Genomic DNA, 20,497 nt, shown 5'->3' with positions numbered 1-20,497 from the left:
CAGCACACTTGGGAGCATGGGTAGAAATTGGCTCCTGGTCTGTGTAGGGAGCAGAGTTTCCAGGAGAAAACAAGCTTTGGGCTTTTCCTCCTCTAGTTTCACTCCATAAGTGGCTGCAGCATGCTTTATGACCATATTGTATATGCCAATGTCATCCGGCGGCGAAGGCCTCGACGGATATGACTCTACACCCTCTTCCGGGTTGTCGGCGTCGAGATCCTGCCACTCCAGGTCTTGCGCCTCCGAAGATGTCGAGTCCTGGTAGGTCTGTTGATCCTCTTCACCTTCTGCCTCGAAGTAACCTAGGCTCTCTTCGTCCTGTTCTACGGCAGGTTCCGGCGGATATGGGTCCTCAACCCCCTCTTAGAGCTCTGCTTCGGCTGCGGGCCTCGAAGTGATGGTGTACTGGCTCATCCGGTCGTCGAAATCCTTCTTTCGCTGGAGGATGTTTGCCATTTCGGCCTAGAGTCCTCTCCTCTTTTTCTCCATCTCAGCCGCCTGTTCAGCGTCGAGAGCTCCGGCACTTCGCTTCGTGGTCGTCGGCCTCGAAGTCGCCTTTAACTCTTTTTCCCTCGGCGTCGAGCGGTCCTTTTCAAGACTGGGCTTCGACGACCTTGGTTTCTCCAGAGTTTTCGCCGGCTGGGAGTCCTTTTCGAAGGATCCACTGGGCTGTTTGTCCTTGGGTGCAGCTGCAGGCGTCGAGGGTTTCGACGGCAGCGCCCCTTTCGAGGACGTTGTATCACTCTTTCGAGCGTCAGTCGGGGTTCTTTGGGTCGACGACTCTTACCTCCTTCGCCTACTTATCGGTCTTGAGAACCGTGCAGTCTTCTGATCCCTCCGTGAAGTTGTCCTTTATCCCCACTGAAGAGGCCCAAGTCTCGGTGCGATGGGGGAGGTCCTTGCCCCTGCATGTTGTAGTTTGTCCTTCGCTGCCTCTCCCGAACTCTGAGGGTCTTCGGTGTGAACGCTGAGCAGGCATTGCAGTCTTCGCTTTGATGGTCGAGCGGCAGGCAGAGGTTGCAAACTGGGTGCTGGTCCTTCTGCACGTACTTGTGGTGGCAATTGTCGCAGAATTTAAATAGAGTTTTGTCCATGTCTGCGCTCAGGGAGCCCCCTGTGTGCGCATTCTCCATTGGACGTCGAAGTTCTTGGTTTTTTCCTCTCTTCTTCGTCGTCGTCCCGGTTGTCCGGCCTGCAGTCGGTGTTGAATTCTCCAATTTTCCCTTGTTTTTCGCAGTTTTTGTTGATTCCTTCTTCAAAAGTTTCTGGAACTCTTCCGTGACGATCCAGACCCAACGATGGAAAAAAGAATCTGAAGAGAGTGACCAAAGGTGGGAGCTTCCGACGGAAGCGCGGCGACGTGACAAAGGACACCAAATGGTGTAATGTCGACGCCCACCTGGGCCACAAAAAAGAAAAAATACGATTCCGGACCCAACCACTAGATGGCGGGATAATGCACAGCATAGTGAATCCAGAAAGATTCACGCAGCAAAACCGAAGTGTTGAAATCTCATCCGTACCAACTGGTAGAACAGCGTTTGGGGTCCAATTCCTGGTCCTTTGGGGGTTTTATAGGAAGCACCACAAATGATCTTGAAACTGAAATTTTTTCTTTGAGCAAAAATTAACTTGTACCATGCCTAGCCTAAAGATAGACTGCAGGAGTGTACACAGCATGTGATCTAGAGTAGCGCATGCTATAAAACCTATGCATCTCAAAAGCCCACCCCCACCACTTTACTCAAAATCTCTGGTGCTCCAGAGATCCAGCCGATTATGTTCTGGTATCCCAGTGTCTGGTCACGGGTAACCAGCTAAGTACACAATCCATTTGACCAGTTTTTAGAGCCCAACTACTAATTCAAAACCCACCTTGTATACCTGGTTTTAGGTAGGAGCAGATGAACTACAAAACCAGAACTCCTTAGGATGCCTTTTATTTCCAGGCCCTGCATCCCAAAGTCAACTGGCTGCACTCACGATTTTCCAGTGGCGAGGGCACACAAGGGAGTCACTGGTCTTATTGGTCCAAGTACTGGTGTCCCCACATGGCCTTCTAATCAGCCTGGCCTTGCCTAGATCTTACTGTGGATGAGGTCAGATACATCTAGCAGTCTCAGTTCAGCCCTTGGCGAGCAGGCGTGACTTCCTTCTCTCCACAGCTCAGGACATTATAAACCTCCCAGATCTGGACCCATTATGGAGGGAGAATGGCAAACATGCAGAGGATCGACTTATGAACCAGAATAGCCTGCCTGACACTGGTACTCCGGAGCTCTCACTGTCCAGATGACAATGAACAAACAAGTACTGGATGAGGGGTCGAGTACTTACACCTCTTGGTGGTCAAGGCAATGCCAGAGCCACTTAGAGGGTCTACAAAGTTTACGTGCTTCTCCAATCTGGGATGAGCATTCTATTCTTGATTCTACCGACCCCTGAACCCAGAGACTCCACTCTCTGCCATGGGTGAAATGGGTGGAAGGAATGCTTGAATTAACCTCAGCCACTAATAATTTCTTGGGCCACAACCCGGTCCATTGTTATTTGGCTCACCATGCCACCTCAGTTTGGATCTGGCATCCTACAAATCAGCCATGACCCTGCTCAAATGGGAACAGTCCAGCCTGAACTGCCAAGCTAGGTCCTCCCTGAACCAGAACAGAAGGAACCAGGGACCTGTTTCGCCATAGTTAGGGCTCTTCAGTTGGATATACCTTGGTTCCAGTGGCACAGTGTGCATAGGATCCACATCTGGGCATACAGTCTCACTAAGGGACACGCAATAGAGTATACAAAAATAGTGATGAATGGAATGCTTGAATTAATCTCAGTCACTGGTAATTACTCAGGCTGCATCCCAGTCCTTCGTCCGTGGGAGATGTGTACAAGATATGAAGCAGACGATGGACAATTTTCACACACAGCAGTAGAAAACTACTCTGGATAAAATAATGCCCCCATCTACTATTTATCAAAGGGTTCAAGGAGTGGAACAGAAAGTGTACATGCTTGCTGCTTTTCAGAGACAGACGTAGCCAGTTTATACGAAGGAACCCCCCCCACACTTTGGGCAGCACATACATGTGGTTCAAACGGACTAACATTCACAAGTCCACCCATGACATGAAAAAAACACAATGCATATCACAATTATGGTGGAGGTAGGGGACTGCTTAGGAGAATAGAAGGGCATTTAACCAGGTACACCTATGTAACTGGTCTACCCTCCGCCACTGCAGTGCCTGTTGTCAGGGGGGAGTGAACACTTTGAAGGGGCTTGGAGCTTACTTGGGTAGGAAAACACAGGATATGACAGAAAACATGTAAGGGTGAATGGAACGGGTTTACCAAACCATCCACACAGGTTTCTGCCCAGATAAGCAATTTTAAGCAGAAGTTAAATAATGATTACCATCGAAAGCAAAATGTAACTTTTTGAAAAAGTACGTATCTTCACAGTTATGTCGTCACGCTAAATTCTACCCACTGTGGTGATAGAAGAGAGGTAAACATTGCGGCTACAAAGATTCGGACGATCAAAAAACGTGAAATGTGTATACATTTCAAACCCCTGGTGTGCCTACCCGATAACTTCCATCACAGAAATGGCACTTTGGTCTAAAAAGATGCAGGTAACAGAGGCAAGGAGGGCACCCCTACTGGGAAATGTATCCTGGTTCTCAAAAGAGATCCACAGAAGAAAGAATCTCCACCAAAAGAAAAAGATCAAATGAAAGATTTTACCAGTTACTTTAAAAAGAAGCTCTAGCTTTTGCACTCAAGGAAAGAGGCAGAGCCCAAAAAAGCACTTGCACATACAAATAGCCAAAACAAATGAAGGCATATGGGCCCCAAACTCAATACAAGTACCTAAGGACCATGCTTAAAAACTGTAGAATTGCTGCATTTTGTGCCACAGAGAACAAAAAACGTGCTATTATTACATGATACCCGTCTGAACCGTGGATTAAGTTTTGTATACAACAGTTTTGTTAATAAATTCAATATTACAGAATAGCTCTCCACAGAGATTTAGGGTATTCGTTTTTGACATGCCCCTGAAATGATGCATATTCAGTCTAGAAGAGCAAAGGGTACCAACTCCCCAAAAAAAAAAGAAAAAAAAAAAAGGGAAGGCCTTCGGGACACCCATCAATAACCAGACAGTACAAAGCTCTCCCAAAATAAAACTCCTTTACCTCAAAACTAAGCCACACAAACCAATTCTAAATGAAACAATGAAATCATACCTCATGCAACAAATGACTTTCTCAGTAGCCTCTGTCGATAAACGCACTCCCACGTACACCCACAGTACAAAGATCAAACTCCAGGGTATTGCCTCAGAACAACCAACCGTAGAACATTCTGTATTAGTCACTTACTTTAGAGAGGGAGACAGATGGCCATCCATGCAGGAGCTTTTTTCTAACTTTACTTTTAGCCACGCCGGGGTACCGCATGACTAAAAACGTTGGCAAAGCCAATAACTCTCAGAATATGAGACCTATTCACTTTGCCAATGGTTGTTGAGCGAGCAGATGGTGAAAGAAAAGCACTGCATACTGGTTACAAGGTCTGTGTGGTCCTGCTGTGCTTGTATGTGATGGCACTCACCAGTCATGCAAGTGCCCGGACGGTGCAGCACCTCAATATTATCCATCATCTAAGCCACTAAAAGGGCGCACCCATCTGAGTAAGGATGGCCACTACCCCCTCTGCAATGGCAGTGGAGGCTGCAAGGTTACAGTCCAAGGGCCACAAGCTTCTTCATCTGTATCCCTGTGGGCAGAGTGCCTAACGACTCCCCACGTAAAGGTCTGCCGGGACCCCATAAGTAGGATCTCATCCCCTTTTCATGTGTGGAGGCTCTGTGATAGAAAACTATACTACCTAGTGAAGTTCTATTAGTCTTTGAAGTTCAAACACCGTCTGTGCATTGAAGTTAAAGCATTATCTTTATCTGTCGAACCAAGAGTCAGCCATGCTTGCTTGCCTTGACCTTTCCTTTATCTTCACTGGCACTTATGCTCAAGTTACAAATAAAGTAGGCTGAAATCCGAACTTGGATGTCAACTTGAACACAAAATAACAAACTTGACGTATCACAATCTGATGGGGAAGAACGCCTACAAATGTCATGACATCATATTGTTATCTCGATAAATTCCAGGTGGTGATCTCAAAGAAGATTACACGGGCAGACATGGAAGACAACACGCCACGTCGCCATTTGTTGTCCTCCAGTGGGCAATGCTGCCATAGCGGTTGGTTGTTGGGCTGTGCCGTCCTGAGGACCCTCCATTTTTAGAGAGGGAGTCATAAATGCCATTCCAAGTGTGAAAGACGTGTGGAAGAAAGAACGGAGAAAATTGTGGGTAGGGGAAAGGGGAGTAACGTAAATTGGGACAGGAGTAAGACCATGTAAAAGGTGTAGAGGGGAAGAAATGGTGTGCATGAATTCCTCCTCCGGCATTCACAGTTTCCACAGGCCAGGCACCATTTCAACCTCCCCGCCCCTTGCTTGAGTGAGTGCTACTGCCTACCCCATTTACACATTCAGTGCTTTTTCCTCAATTCTTGAGGTTAGAGTCGAGGTGCCTCCTTAAATGTTTACAAAGCACCTACCAGAGGGAGTCTTCACAAGACTCACTCCACTACACCTGCGTCCCATCCTGGATGGGCGATCATCAATCAGGCTATTCAGATCTCTGGAGCTTAGGCATTCTTCCCTCTCGTCCACCACAGTTCCTCTAGTAACTGCGTCCCCCTGGCCCCCACCTCTAGTCATTTCGCTCCCGACCCTCAGGATACCCACAGGGGTATGGACAGAGTGTGGACTGTCGCAAAAGGGCTTACCGCAACCATACGCCTTGTTGGCCTGGAGGGTGTGGGCTGCATCCTTGGCAGCATCTTTGCCGATGAGGTGGCTGTACTTGTCCTTGTAGTTGCTGTTGGGGTTGACCATGGCTGGACCTCGCATTGCATCTTCTTCGGCCTCCCTTTGTGCCAACTCCTGCAGGGACGTAAAGAAAAGAAAGCATTGTCTTAAAGACCAAGACAGAGCGTGCTTGAGAGATCACTAAAAAGAATCGGCTACCTCCCTGGGATCGACAGCATAAGGAGACTGCCCTTGCAATGAGATCATTTCAGTGGAATTACAAACGCTTCCCAGAACAGTATAAATATACAAGTGGTATTAGCCCCTGTATGCAGCCGCTTCAGGTTTTGTTAAACTCCATTCTTTCACAAGACTGGAGGCTCAATTATGACTATATTTTCTTTACTGACACTCTAGGACCAAAGTAACAAGTTACACAATAAGGCATTTAATTAAAAAAAAAAAAAAAAAGAGGACAGTTCAAACACCACAACCTCTACCATAGACAGCACACTAGACGTCCCCCATCTTATGGCATCAAAGAGGTCCCCATGTATTACTGCCCTCAGTATAATCAGACCTGCCAGAAAGAGCATTTCCTAGTCTTTGCTGCCCTAGCAGAAGTGTCCTTCTTGGATCAATCTTATTTAACGGAGATATTGCAATTTGGTGCTGCAAACTTATTCTTAGAATTTGCATTGACATCAATGCTCTCTTGGTACCCTGTACAGTGTGTGTGGTCTGCAGAGTGTTGCCTGACCCAGCAAGATGGGCCCCCTTCCTCTCTTCGTGGTAGCCAGGGATAGCCACCTGTAATCAGTACATTGTGTTTCCAAAGCCAGTTTTTCCACAGTGCGCACAGGGTCTGAGCGCACTGCTCTCCTCAAGAGTGGTCCAGCATTGACTTTTTGGACTCTGGCTGACACCACACGAATGATCCACATTTTCGGCTAGGCGAATTTGCTGCTCGGGATGACTTCATGTCTGACAGGAATTTATTTGTTTTGCAAAGACGAACTGCTTGAGTTGTTGTGAGAAAGTGCCATCTTTCTTGCATGGTATGCCCCCACTTTTTGCTGAATTGCTGAATGTACTTTGACTGAGTGTGCCCTGGACTCCTGCCAATCAGGTGCCCAGGGCCTATGTTCCTTCCCTAAAAACACAAATTGGCAAACCCTGGCCACACGTCAGCCCCTGGTAAATGGTACCCGAGATACCCAGGGCCTTGTGACCAAGGAAGGCCTCTAAGGACTGCAGCACTCATTGTGCCACCCTTAGAGGCCCTGCACACACACTTACACACACACTTACACACACACACACACACACTTACACACACACTTACACACACACACACACTTACACACACACACACACACACACACACGCGCTGGGTGTCTGGATGCAAGACAAAACAAAGAGTCGACATGGCACACATCCCTGTGTGCCATGCCCATCAGCTACCCCTCTTGCTGGGTGCCCTATGCCAATGGTGTGGGCACAGGCGCAGGAGCCCTATGTCCCTACAGTACCCAGGTCCATTCCTGGGCGCTGTAAGTGCAGTGCTGCGATTTAAGAGTACATGGTGCTGAGAGCTCGTCAAACACGAACTCCACAGCACCATAATGGCAACACTGAAGACTGAGAAGTTTGGTATCAAACTTCTCAGCACATTAAACCCACACTGATGCCAGTGTGGGATTTAATGTACCAAGCACTCCAGAGGGCATCTTAGAAATGCCCACTAAAACCTAACCTACAATCCACGTCTGTTCTGAGGCTGCCTAGGCTGCCACACAGCAGACATGTTGCTGGACCCCTGGGTAGGAGAGCCCCTGCTCTCCTGGGCCTGCAACAATGCACATCCTGGGCGAGGTGCTAAGGATGGGCAGGGGGAAGCTTCAAAGGCATGCCGCCTCTGTGAGCTTCCCCAGGCCACTGCAACCCCCCCCCCACTCTGGCGGGAAGCTTGGCCGGAAACCCCAAATAAGGACAGGGGATGTGCCAGCCTGCCAACCCCACCCCTCAGGTGGGGGAGGCGAGGTGAAGCACATCTCCGGGCTCTCGTCATCTTGAAGATGGAAAGTCCTACCCTATCAGGACTAGGCTACTGCCCCCCTCCCACAGCAGAGAGGCAGGATGGGGGTGTACCCACCCCAGGACAGGGACCCATTGGTCCCTGCCCTTCACCTACCTAATGCCCCTAAATCTAGTATTTAGGGGCACCCTGAACCTTCCTTCCCCAGATTCCAGATTCCAAAATCCGAAGAAGAGCTAGAAGAAAGAAGACCTGCTCTGCAGCTGCTAAGAAGAGGAAGACACAAATTAGTTTGGCCCCAGCCCTACCGGCCTGTCGACCCTCGAACCTGCTCCTGCTCCAACCCGGCATCTCTTGTGGCCAGCAACCTCACAAACCAAGGAGGACCTGGCTACCTTTTGACTCTAAGCCCCTGGGACTCCCATGAGTAGAGGCTCTACTCAAAATCTACTTCTAATCCCTGGCAGCAGCCCGGAACCGCGAACCCAGCACACTCTGCACCAGCCAAGCCTGGCCTGTGCCGGAGTGAACAAAGACCACGAGGACGACCCCACGGCGACTGTGACCCCAAGTCCGGCACTCAAGGACCCCCCTCGACACTCCTGAAGAAGCATGCAGCCTCAGAACAAGGTGCCCCCCCAACCGCGATCAACAGAGGGTAAGATTTCCCGACACCAAAAGGCACGCCGCGCCCCGCGGCCCCCTGTGCCCAATCCCGGGGTACCTACCTATCCTCCAACTACCCAACTTACCTCTCGAAGTGGTGGTGGCACCTGAAGAATCCTCGTCCCCGAGCTTGCAGTCTTTTTCTAAACCGGAGATTTCCCATTGAAATCAATTGAGCGCCCGAAAGCTCAAAAGCACCCTGCACCCAGCCGCCCGAGAGGCCCTGGCAGTGCAACCTCTACACCTATCTACTTCTCCACTTGCCCTGAGTAAGTGACCAGGAGCCCAGCTCCCACAGCCGCGTGGCCTGCTAGTCAGCAGCCACCAACCAAGGCCCCCCCTATCCCTCATAGGATAACATTGGGCCTAACTCTCTCTGCTCCCGGCCGCCCTAGTGCCGCTGAGGGTGAACCAACTGTCCCTACCTGACCCTGGGGGACCCCTGAGTCTATGCCCAGAACCTTAACTCTGCCAGTCGAGTACTTACCTTTAAACCGATAACTCAATTTTCTTCATAGTGTAACATTGACTGGCTTTTTCCTGAAATATCTTCTAAGTGTGGACTTTTCAAATCTTAAAATATTCACCAAAAATCAGCCGAGTAACGAAAACGAAAATACTCACCTGCTCTTAGGTGAGCTCCCAGTGCTGGATCTTGGTGCCCAGCACGGACTCTGAAAAATACTTACAACTGTACTTACCAGTAACCCAATTTTCTCCCATAGGAAATCATTGACTGCTTTTCTGTGAAATTTCTTCTAAGTGTCAATTTCTGCAAACTTTAAATATTCTTTAAAAAGCGTATAACTTCTGAAAACGTAATTGCTTACCTGTTTTGGATAAAGGTCCCCAGTACTGAGTCTAGGTACCCAGTACTGGATTACAAAAGTAACAAGAACATAAAATCGATACTTGTATAGCGCACTACTCACCCGCAAGGGTCTCAAGGCGCTTGTACGAATACCGCTGTGGAACCCATCCTGGCTTTCCCTGTGAGGCGTCCACTCCTGGGCACCCCCAAGGTGGAGGCCAGGCATCCTTAGCGTTGTGGGGGCCGTTGTGGAGATTAGGCAAGCTATTGCCCAGAGTTGCAGAGTGGGACTCCACGATTGGAATGGCACCGAGGCGAGAATTATCAGGTCCGTGGAATTTTTGAGCCCAAGACCCGCCGAGGCGGGGAATTGAACCCTGGTCCCGGGCTAAACCTCTGCATCAGGGTCTGCCGCTCTAACCATTGAGCCACACTTCTCCACCATACTATACCTGAAACTTGAATTTTCTTCCATAGGGAATCATTGACTGTTTTCTATGAAATATTTTCTAAGTGTCAACTTTTAAAATAGCAAAATATTGTCTACAAATCATCACAGTAGTTAAGTCGACTTTCATCACTTGATTCTAAGTACTGACCCAGGACTGAATCTAGGATCCAGCCCTGGAATTCCAAAAGTAATCCTAAAAGTAATCTGATGCAAATAACTTGAAACTTCCATTGAGCTCAATGTATTGTTGTGTTTAAAAATAGAGATGCCTACTGCAACCACTTGTAACTGTTTACTAAAATCTATTGCATATTGCAAAAGTATTTATATGAAACATCTCCTGTTGAGAAAGTATATTTTAAATCCAAGTGTTGGTTCTAAAATAAAACAAGCATATATTTTTTATATATAAACCATTGGCCTAGAGTGCAGTTATTGAGTGTGTGAGACCATTTGCTGATTGGGTGTGTGCAACAAATGCTTTACACTGTCCTCTGATACTGCCTTACTGCTCGACCAAGCTACCACTTTAGAGAGTAAGGTTATATCCAACTTTAGCCTCTGCCAAACCTCTGGGGACTGTGGACTCTGTGCACCCTGTACCTATTTGGGAACAGTATATAGAGAGCCACTTTCTCACAGTTGTTGGATGGAAATAGTTTCTATCCTTAGTTATTCACAATTTTTCGGTGTTATGTTTTGCCATTTGGGGTTATAGTGAAGTAAGAATTTGGATCAGATAACCATTTATTTTGGTAGGGTTTAGAAATTACCATAAAAAAACAAAAGTAAAATATATGTATATCCCATACTATATTCAGGGGCTTACGATCTATATTCTGTTTTACAGATGAAGGTTGCTCACCCACCTCCCTTTTGTCCTTGGATTATTCTGATTTTATATTTATAACATTACAATCTATTTAATAAACTGAGGCTGCTGGCTTCGCCTCTGAACCAGGAAGAAGATAAGTCGATTTCCTCAATAAAATGAGGCGGATCAGTCTGTGGCAGAAAAGTGGGACCCTACAAAGGTTGCTCACCTCGAGGTTCAGGAGGTGGTTAACTCTACTCTCACGGCTGCAATAGAATCTATGCCGCATGAAGCGCTTAGTTCATCTATTATAGCTTCTTCTGAGTGTTTCATTTCCTGTTTACCTCCCTGTGTATGGGGTGATGCAGGACCCTCGTGGTGTGGAGAGATGTACCCAGACAGTGAAAGAGAACAAAAACTGCATCTCAGGGTGAAAAGCCTTTAACCCCTGATGTTTCAGACAGTCTCTAAGAAGGAGAGATAGACTAAGAAGTGGAGAAGTCAGTTTTATTGGGGATCCATTCTTCTCTCCTCCCGGAATTAGATGCTCAGTCCAGTAATGCCCCTCATCAATCTCATCAGGTAGCTTGGATGGGGATTCAGCAGGAGAGACAACTCTCTTGATACAGGACAAGTTGAGAGATCTTGGATGCTCGAGGCCATACCTACTTTCATCCAAGTGTAATTATGCATCCAAGATGGAGGGAGTGGCTTCCTTCCCCTTCTATCAGAGCGTTTTTTTTTTTTAAGCTGGATGAGATCACCATGGATATAGAGTAAACAGGAACCTATTCTGATAGGGGACCGATTGCAAACCCTTATTTCTTCTAGATGCCTTGAGGACATTATGAAATCAGCCGACCGGTCCCAGGAATCCACCTTTAGGACATATTCCAATAAACTGCATTGTTGAAAAGCCTCATAACTGAGCCTTGGGTCTTGTAACATGATGCGAAGTCTTTTCCATCAACATGAAGAGATCTGAATTCTGTTGGACATATGGGCAAAGGTTATCCCCACCCTGCCTCTCCCTGAATTAGTTTTCCTCTTGTTTTCTCTACAGCGTAATAAAGGGTCAGACTCTGAGACCCCCTAACTGTTTTGGACACAAGAGTTTTGAGTGGACATGTTTACCAAAATGAATGCACTCGTCATTGGCAACAGTAGTGTTAGAATTTTCAGAAGTGATTCCATGTTTTTGAACAGATTGTTTTTCCAATTCTTATTTGTATATACTTGTTACTTTGCTGCTGGAGTTTCAGTTAACCAGAATGAATTATTATTATTGCCTCCCCGTCTTTAGTAGAATCCAAACCTCCGGTCACATTAGTGGGGGGGATGGGTCATTCTCAAGCAGTCTTGCAGCAAGCAGCTTTAGATGCATTCTGCGCGCACAGGTGTGCAGGTACAGATTTTGTTCACCTAATCACAGACATCAAACAAACATATGGAGATATTTTCCACTAAAAATCCAGGCCACGTAGCACTGGAGTAGAGCTTTTTCAAAGCATCAAATATGCTCAGGATTCTTCCTATGGTGTTGCAAGGCACACTCATACATTTTGCATCTGAAGCTTACTCAGTACTTTATTAACATCAGACTACAGTACTGATAAGCTTCTAAGCACTCTGGACTGAGGCAAAGCCTATTTTCTTTAGGCTTGCAATGAATGTTTTTATTTTATTATAAACAAACAAACATGATCTCAAATAGACAAGACATTATCAAAGTGGAACTGAAAGAGGACATTGCCAAGGAGGCTGGTGTAAGAAGATGGAGAAGTTGTTTAATCAGCAGTGTGCATGTCTTTGATCCCTTCTACGGAATCGAACTGTTCTAATCTACAAATCGATCCTCGAATGGCAAAGCTACAGATGGATGCACTGAGCAATGAGATGTCCATTCAGCAGTATGATACTAGTCTATAAAGTGTATGTATGAAGAACACAAGTTACTTACCTGTAAACTGTGGTTCTCCAGTATTGGTGTCTTTCATAGATTCACATGCTTGAATATTCCCCGTCGTCGAAGTGGGAGTCCCACGGTACATAACAAAGCAATGTAGTAATAACATAAGCCTATTAGGCCTACAGGAAAGAAAAAACCATAGAGTTTTCATGGATAGACAACTTGTCACTTCTATAACATATCACTGTCGTTTTGTTCTAGGTCAAATCCAGCCAATCAGGTGTCCGCACCCTCTAGAACCCTCTCCCCAGAGACTCAGGCTCTCAGATTTTCGAAGCACAAGAGTGACATAAAGTCAAATACAAGGAAGAGCCTCTGAGGGGAGGTGGGTGGGTCGCATGTGAATCTATGAAAGACACCAATACTGGAGAACCACAGTTTACAGGTAAGTAACCTTTGTTCTTCTCCAGTATTGGGGTGTCTTTCATAGATTCACATGCTTGAATAAGAGTAGTGAGCAGTGGTAGCAGAATAATACAAGGTACATAAGAAGCCAGATAGTAGTATAGACAGTGCAAAGATTATATGCATATAAAATAGACGTCTAACTATATATAACAGATATATAAATATATATAGATATATATATACACACATCTTATACGTAAATATATAAAGAAATAAAAGTACCTTGTATGCAGGAGGAGGGAAGCAACAGAGGCTCACCTTATTTAAAAAGATTACGAAGGACTGCCTGTCCTACAGCTGTATCCGTGTTGTCTGCAGCATCCAGACAGTAGGGTCTCGTAAAGGTGTGTCTGCTGGACCATGTCGCCGCTCTACAGATGGATTGAAGAGGGACTCCAGCAAAAAGCGCAGTGGAAGAAGAAACCTTCCTTGTGGAGTGCGCTTTCACAGCAGCAGCAACAGGTTTTCCTGCTTGTTGATGGCAAAAGGCAATAGCAGAGGATATCCAACGTGCTATAGATTGTTTGGGGACAGGATGACCTTGCCGCATTCGCCCGTAGGCGACAAAGAGTTGGTCAGATTTACGAATGGCAGCAGTTCTTTGAAGATAAAATTTGAGACATCTCTGGACATCCAAAGAATGAAGTGACTTTTCTGCAAAAGTTTGAGGATTAGGAAAAAATGTTTTTAAAACAACCGGCTGATTGAGGTGGAAATCAGATGGCACCTTAGGGATATAGGCCGGATTGGTGCGAAGCGGAACAGAGTCTTTAGTAAATTGAAGAAAAGGTGGGTTAATGGTAAATGCTTGCAAGTCACTGACCTGGCGTGAGGATGTAAGCGCCAGGAGAAGAGAAGTCTTCCAGGTGACATGTTTGAGGCTGACCTTATGTATTGGCTCGAATGGCGATTTCATGAGCTGCGCCAATACCATGTTTAGATGCCAAGGAGGAGGAGGCCGATGTATCGGAGGAAACATACGAAAAAGTCCTTTGAAGAATTGTTTCATTACTCTTGACGAGTAAAGGGAGTTCGAGCCATCTTGGCGGAATCGTGAGATTGCCGCTAAAAAGACTTTAAGGGTAGCATATGACAGGCCTGATTTTGCTAGGTGCAAAAAGAAAGGTAGTAGTTGTTCAGGCTTAGAATGGATAGGATGAATTTTGGCATCACTGCACCATGAACAAAAGCGTTTCCATTTGAGTTTGTAAGTTTTTACAGTAGAGGAAGCTCTAGCCTTTGCCAATACTTCTCTGCACTCCATAGGGATGTCCATATTCACAAATTCAAAGTGCTCAGGTTCCAAGCTGCTAAGTGTAGAGACGCAGGATCGGGATGGCAAATTTGACCGTGTTCCATGGTCAAGAGATTCGGAAGAGGACGAAGCATGATTGGTTCGCACTGAGACAGTAGCAGCAGCTCCGTGAACCATATTTGTCGAGGCCATCGGGGGGCTATTAGGATGAGCCGACAGGGTTCTCTCCTCATTTTCCGTAAGACCTTGGGGACTAGAGGTATCGGTGGAAAGGCGCAAGCATAAATTTTGGACCAGTTCATCAAAAAGGCATTCCCGCATGACTTTGGTTGGGGAAGCCAACTTGCGTAGAACTGGCATTTCCGGTTCAGATAGGTTGCGAAGAGATCCAGATTCGGGGGACCCCATAGCTGGAATATGCGATCCAGAATGGGTTGGTGCAATTCCCATTCGTGATTGGTCGTGGAGGATCTGCTTAGGGAATCCGCAAGGACGTTGGACGCTCCCGGAACATGGACTGCAGTGAGGGCGATGTGGTGTTGAATCGCCCACTTCCAAATCTTTTGGGCCTGAAGGGACAACAGAACAGACCTCGTGCCTTCTTGCTTGTTGATATAGTGCATGCACGTTGTGTTGGCCGTCCTGTTCAATACCGTGCTTCCGTAAATGATGCTTCGGAAAGCTTTCAGAGCCAGAAAGATGGCCAGTAATTCTAACAGGTTGATGTGTCTTGTCTTTTGATGAACAGATCAGCTGCCTTTCACAGTAAGACCCTGCAGGTGAGCGCCCCAACCTTCGAGAGAGGCGTCGGTGGTAAGGGTGAATTGTGGAGAGTCCGCCAGAAAAGGACGCCCCGAGGAGACATGTTCTTCGTGAGTCCACCATAAAAGAGCCTTTTGAGGCGATGAGTGACTCTGACTAGGTCGTTGAAATTGCCTGAGACCTGAGCCCATTGCTTGTCCAGTTCTTCTTGGACAGGTCTCATCTTCAGGCGGCAGTGAGGGACTAGAGGAATGCAGGACGACAACATCCCTAGGAAACACTTCAACTGTCGGACAGAAACAAACTCTTTTAGATGGATAGAGGCCGCTAGATTGCGAAGACGTTGTCGTCGTTCGTGCGACACAAAAGCTTTCCCTAGAGTTGTATCCAGAATGGCTCCCAAGAACAGTCTGCTTTGAGCTGGGTGCAACTGAGATTTGTCCAAGTTGAGCGTGAGGCCCAGAGATTGGAAAAGGGAGCTGCAGACCAGAGTTTGCGTTGACGCCAGTTCGAAGGACTTTGCCTTTAGAAGGCAGTCGTCTAGGTAGGGAAAGATTTGAATTCCCTGAAGGCGAAGGTAAGCTGCCACCGGTGCAAGGACTTTTGTGAACACTCGGGGAGCAGAACGAAGGCCGAATGGCAGGACTTTGAATTGAAAATCCCATCCGGCAACCCTGAATCGGAGGAACTTTCTGTGTCTTGGCAATATGGGAAGATGAAAGTAAGCATCTTGGAGATCTAGCGTGGTCATGAATTCTCCGTGAGAGAGAAAAGGAAGGACCTTTTGTAGGGACAACATCCGAAAAGTTTGTCTCTTTATATATTTGTTCAGGGCTCTCAAATCCAAAATGGGACGCCATTCTCCCGACTTCTTCTGAATAAGGAAGAACCTTGAGTAGAACCCCCTGCCTTTCTGTAGTTTTGGCACCACTTCGATCGCGCCCTTTCTCAATAATATGTTTAGCTGAATCAAAAGCTCTTTCAAATGTGCAGGAGGGGGACCTCTTGGTGGAGTATTTGGAGGAATCTTTATAAATTCCAAAGCGTGTCCCCTGCGCACAAGATCGAGAACCTATTGATCTGTGGTGATTTGCGACCATTTGAAGAAGAAGCGGGAGATTCGACCTCCAAGTTTTGGAGGAGTCCGTGAGTGAGGGTAAGGAGAGTCATTGTTTCTTTGAGGAATGCTTTCCTCTGTAGGAAGATTTGCCTCTGTATTGTCTGTAATTGGAGGAATTTTGCTGCCGATAAGATTGTTGGTTTTGCGAGGAATAGCGGCCTTGTCCTTGCCTGTACTGGTTGGAATTGCCTCGAAAGGAAGAAGAGGAACCACGACCTCTTGAACCCCGAAATGGCTGTTTTTTGAATTGTAAAGACCCTAGAGCACGAGCTGTGTCAGTGTCCTTCTTGATTGCTTTTAGGGCATCATCTATATGCTGGCCGAAAAGGGATTAGCCGTCGTAAGGCATGTCCAGGATCTTCGTTTGCACCTCTTGACGAAAGGACGTGGCCCGTAACCAGCCCTGACGCCGGAGGACTGCAGCGCCAGCCAAAAGACGGAAGCCAGAAGAGGACACATCAATGGCGCAGTCTATAATTTCCGAAGAAATTCTTTCTCCCTCTTGGAGAATCTTCAAAGCCTCTTGTCTGGATGATTCGGGAATAAGATTGATCAGAGATGAAATGTCCGACCACATTTGGCAATCGTAGCGGCCTAAGATCGCCAAAGAATTGGCTGCTCGTACCGTTGCCGCCGCCATAGTGGAAAAAAATTTCCCTATACCATCCAGCCTTCGACCTTCGCGATCTGGAGGTGCCGACAAAGGAGATGAAGGATTTCTGGATCGGCGTTGGGCTGCCTGAGTGATGATGGAATCAAGCTTTGTTTGCGAAGTCAAACAGGCAGGAGAATTTGGAGGAGCCTTGTACTTTTTGTCGATTCTAGGAAGGATGGCTGGAATCGAATTAGGGGTTTGCATTAATTTAAGGCCCTCTTGCCATATGAAATCAATGATTGGAATGCAGCGGACCTGCTTTTGAGGTTGGTCCTTAAAGTCATATAAGAAACAATCCTCCTCTCTAGTTGTCATAGGGAGGTAAAATCTCTTAGCTGCTCTCTCCATGAGCAAATGGAATCCACCAATGTCAACTGGGGGAGAATCCAAAGGAGCAGGATCAGCGGGAGAAGGAGTTTGGATCTGATAGTTGTCCCAGTCGGAAAGGAGGGAAGCATCATCCAGCTCACCTTCCTCTTTGTCAGCGTCATCATCCTGTTCCTCGATAACATCTTCAAGCGTGATAAGAGGAACCCCAAGACATTGTTCACTAGTCACAGGCGTCGGTGTGACTCCTGGTTCTCTATGAAACACAGATTGTTGAGGTGTCTGCGGTGTTGGAGTGGTATGCCCAGACCGTGGAAAACGGCGATTATATTCATCAAGCATATATTGCAAATTGGAAATCAGACTTAAAGGCAATTGTGCCATAGAAGGTTGCGGAAGTGGATGCGTGTCATAAGACGAGAAATCATCTTGTTGCTAATCCTCCTCATCATCATCTGTGTCCTGACATTTAATTAAGAGCTCGGAAGGACTGCGAGCAGCCCGAAATCTGTCATCCTCATATTCATCATTGTCAGATGAGAACAGTAACTCAGGAGGTTGCACAGGTGGTTTGAGTGGCATTAGGGTCTCCAGAGACGATTGCCGTCGTTGAAGTAGAGAGGTTGAAGTGTCTAAGGGTAGCAAATCCAGAATTGGAGCTGTAGCCGTCGTTGACGGTGCTGAAATTCGCCGTTGAACTGCCGTCGACGACAAAGCCACCGTCGACGACGAAGCCACCGTCGACGACGAAGCACCCCTCGACGACGAAGCACCCCTCGACGACGTCTGCTTCTTCTTATGCTTGATACTCGTCGACGACGAAGTTAAAGGCAACGTCGACGAGATGGGTCTCACCCTCACAGATACCAGCGTCGACGGTGAAGACGCCGACGACATGATCATTGCTGGCTTCAGAGACATAGATGCCGATGTCGTCGATGTAGGTGCGACGACAGCAGCTCTCGTCGACGGAGGAAGGCTTGATGAACTAGTCGACGAGAGAGGCAGTTTTTGAGGTAAAAACTGCGTAGACGGAGTCTTAGACGCCTGAGAATCAGATCTCGGGGGCGTCAAGGAAACAGAGAGACTCCTGCGGGGGGAAATCACCCCTCTTGAAGTTGAAGGTTCTCCATATGTTTCTTCACCATCTTAGGTCGAGGAGAAACTTTTTGAGAGTTAGAAGACCTCTTCAAAGAGGGAGCAGTTTGGATGGAAGACACACTTTCCACATCAGAAACAGGATTTTCTGAAGTCTTCAGCTTCTGTAGCCACAGAAGGAGACGCCCTTCTCTGTCCATCAAAGTTTTCTGTGAGAAGGTTCTACAAATTTTACAGTCCTTTACCAAATGTTCAGGATATAAACAATAAATACATTTTTTGTGAGGATCTTCAGAATGAATTCTCAGTTTACAACAGCTCCCACAAGGTCTGAAGAGGGATTTCTTGTTTGAAGACATCCTAGACTCAATCTTCTGTGAAATATGAGATGAAAAAACTGAGCAAGCTCAGGGAGACTCCCTTCACACGACGTGCGGTAGAAAATCTGAGAGCCTGAGTCTCTGGGGAGAGGGTTCTAGAGGGTGCGGACACCTGATTGGCTGGATTTGACCTAGAACAAAACGACAGTGATATGTTATAGAAGTGACAAGTTGTCTATCCATGAAAACTATGGTTTTTTCTTTCCTGTAGGCCTAATAGGCTTATGTTATTATTACATTGCTTTATTATGTACCGTGGGACTTCCACTTCGACGACGGGGAATATTCAAGCATGTGAATCAATGAAAGACACCCCAATACTGGAGAACTGCAACCTACACAAAGTTGTTTGGGGAGGAGGGTTGGCGCATGTGAATCTACAGCACTACATGCCATGAACAAATGCTTACAGGGTAAGTAACATCCGTTCGAGGCATGTGTGCCGTAGATACACATGCTTTGCATAGACTGTAAAGCCGTCCCTCTTCCCAGGTAGTGGTTAACTTCATCTCTGCCTTATCGAATTCAGCTCTGCTTTCGACAATGTCGACAGGGCAAGGCTGTGGGAGAAGCTGGTACTTCTTCACATGGACACCTGGGTGCCGGTGAAATTGGGAGCGGGGACTCAACTCTCCAGACGAGTACTAACAACCAAAGGCCTGAAGCAGGGCTGTGTGCTCCTTCCCATTTTGCCTAACCTATTCATGCAGACGTACCCCAAGAACTCAACTCATGCAATTCCCATGCACCCAAGCTGGGAGGCAAAGCACTAACTAGCCTCCTGTATGCGGACAATGTAATCCTGCTTAGTCACACCCACCCACTGCCTCAACAAAATTTAGAATTATGCTACAGTAAACAACCTAAAAGTCAACTATAGGAAAACTAGATCAATGACCATTAACAAGAGGAGACAGCGGAGGCTTTGGTACTTCGGGGTCACTCAAATAGAACTAGCAGCAGACCGCAAGTACCTAGGAGTCAGCATAGACAAAGAAGAATCCTTAATTCAACAGAAAAAAGATATTAGAAGGGAAAGTCTGGCTTTAGCAAGAACCTTAAAAAACCTCACTTCAAAACTGACTAGGCCCACTCTAAGCCCTCTTCTGAAGATAACACAAGCCAAAATTCTTTCAACGATAACCTACGGCAGCAAATCAATGCGTGGCAGACACGCCAAACTATTGGACAGGATCTTAGTCAAAGCATATAGAATCATGTTTAGCCTCCCAAATCATAACTCACCAGCCCAGATAAGGCCGGAGTTCGGCCTATTAAAACATTCTCTGGCCAGACAAGGAGTCTACATCATCTGCTGGAATAAGATCAGGACCGCCATTCCAAATACTTCAAACTAACTACTATGGCAAGAACTCCAGCAGAGAGATGCGTCTCCTGCAAGAAAGCTATCTTCAGGAATCCTTGGCGACCACCGGGCTCCCTGAACTCTGGAACACACAGATTCACTATTCAACCTTTAAGAAACCGGTTTGGTAAGCACTAAAACAACTTTCACTGGTGGAGGATAAAGCCTCTTTCTCGGCTAGAGCTCACGCCTGGATGGCCTTGAACAACTACAAATCGCTTGTACCACAAAAATATTTCAACCAGGGCTACTCAAAAATCAGTAAAAACTAAATTCTAGAGGCACGGCTTGGGCCTACTTCCATGCGCTCTGAAACTCCCACCCTGGTTGAGGGTTCAGACTCAAACTTCTTGCCGCCTGTGCGATAACAGAACAGAAGACATTTTGCATCTACTTTGGATCTGCAAGCAGCTGCTGAAGGAAAGGCAACAACTGCTAAAGGCTCCATTTAATCGGAGGGGAACTTGCTCAGAGGCAAGCTTTGCTGGCC

At 46.8% G+C, this 20,497-nt stretch overlaps 1 protein-coding gene across 1 annotated transcript in view; it reads right to left on the bottom strand.

Annotated features, from left to right (window-relative positions):
• Positions 1 to 20,497, bottom strand: part of SPAG7 (sperm associated antigen 7) — a 154,973-nt gene that overhangs the window by 31,849 nt on the left and 102,627 nt on the right. The window contains exon 6 of the mRNA XM_085636705.1: positions 5,866 to 6,022. Coding sequence (XP_085492831.1) covers positions 5,866 to 6,022 — 157 coding nt within the window. The remainder of the gene's footprint in view (positions 1 to 5,865; positions 6,023 to 20,497) is intronic.

This window comes from Triturus cristatus, chromosome 12 (genome assembly GCF_964204655.1).
Source record: "Triturus cristatus chromosome 12, aTriCri1.1, whole genome shotgun sequence".
NCBI lineage: Eukaryota > Metazoa > Chordata > Amphibia > Caudata > Salamandridae > Triturus > Triturus cristatus.
The sequence above is the reverse complement of the archived record's forward strand: the minus strand, read 5'-3'. Positions and strand labels throughout refer to the sequence as shown.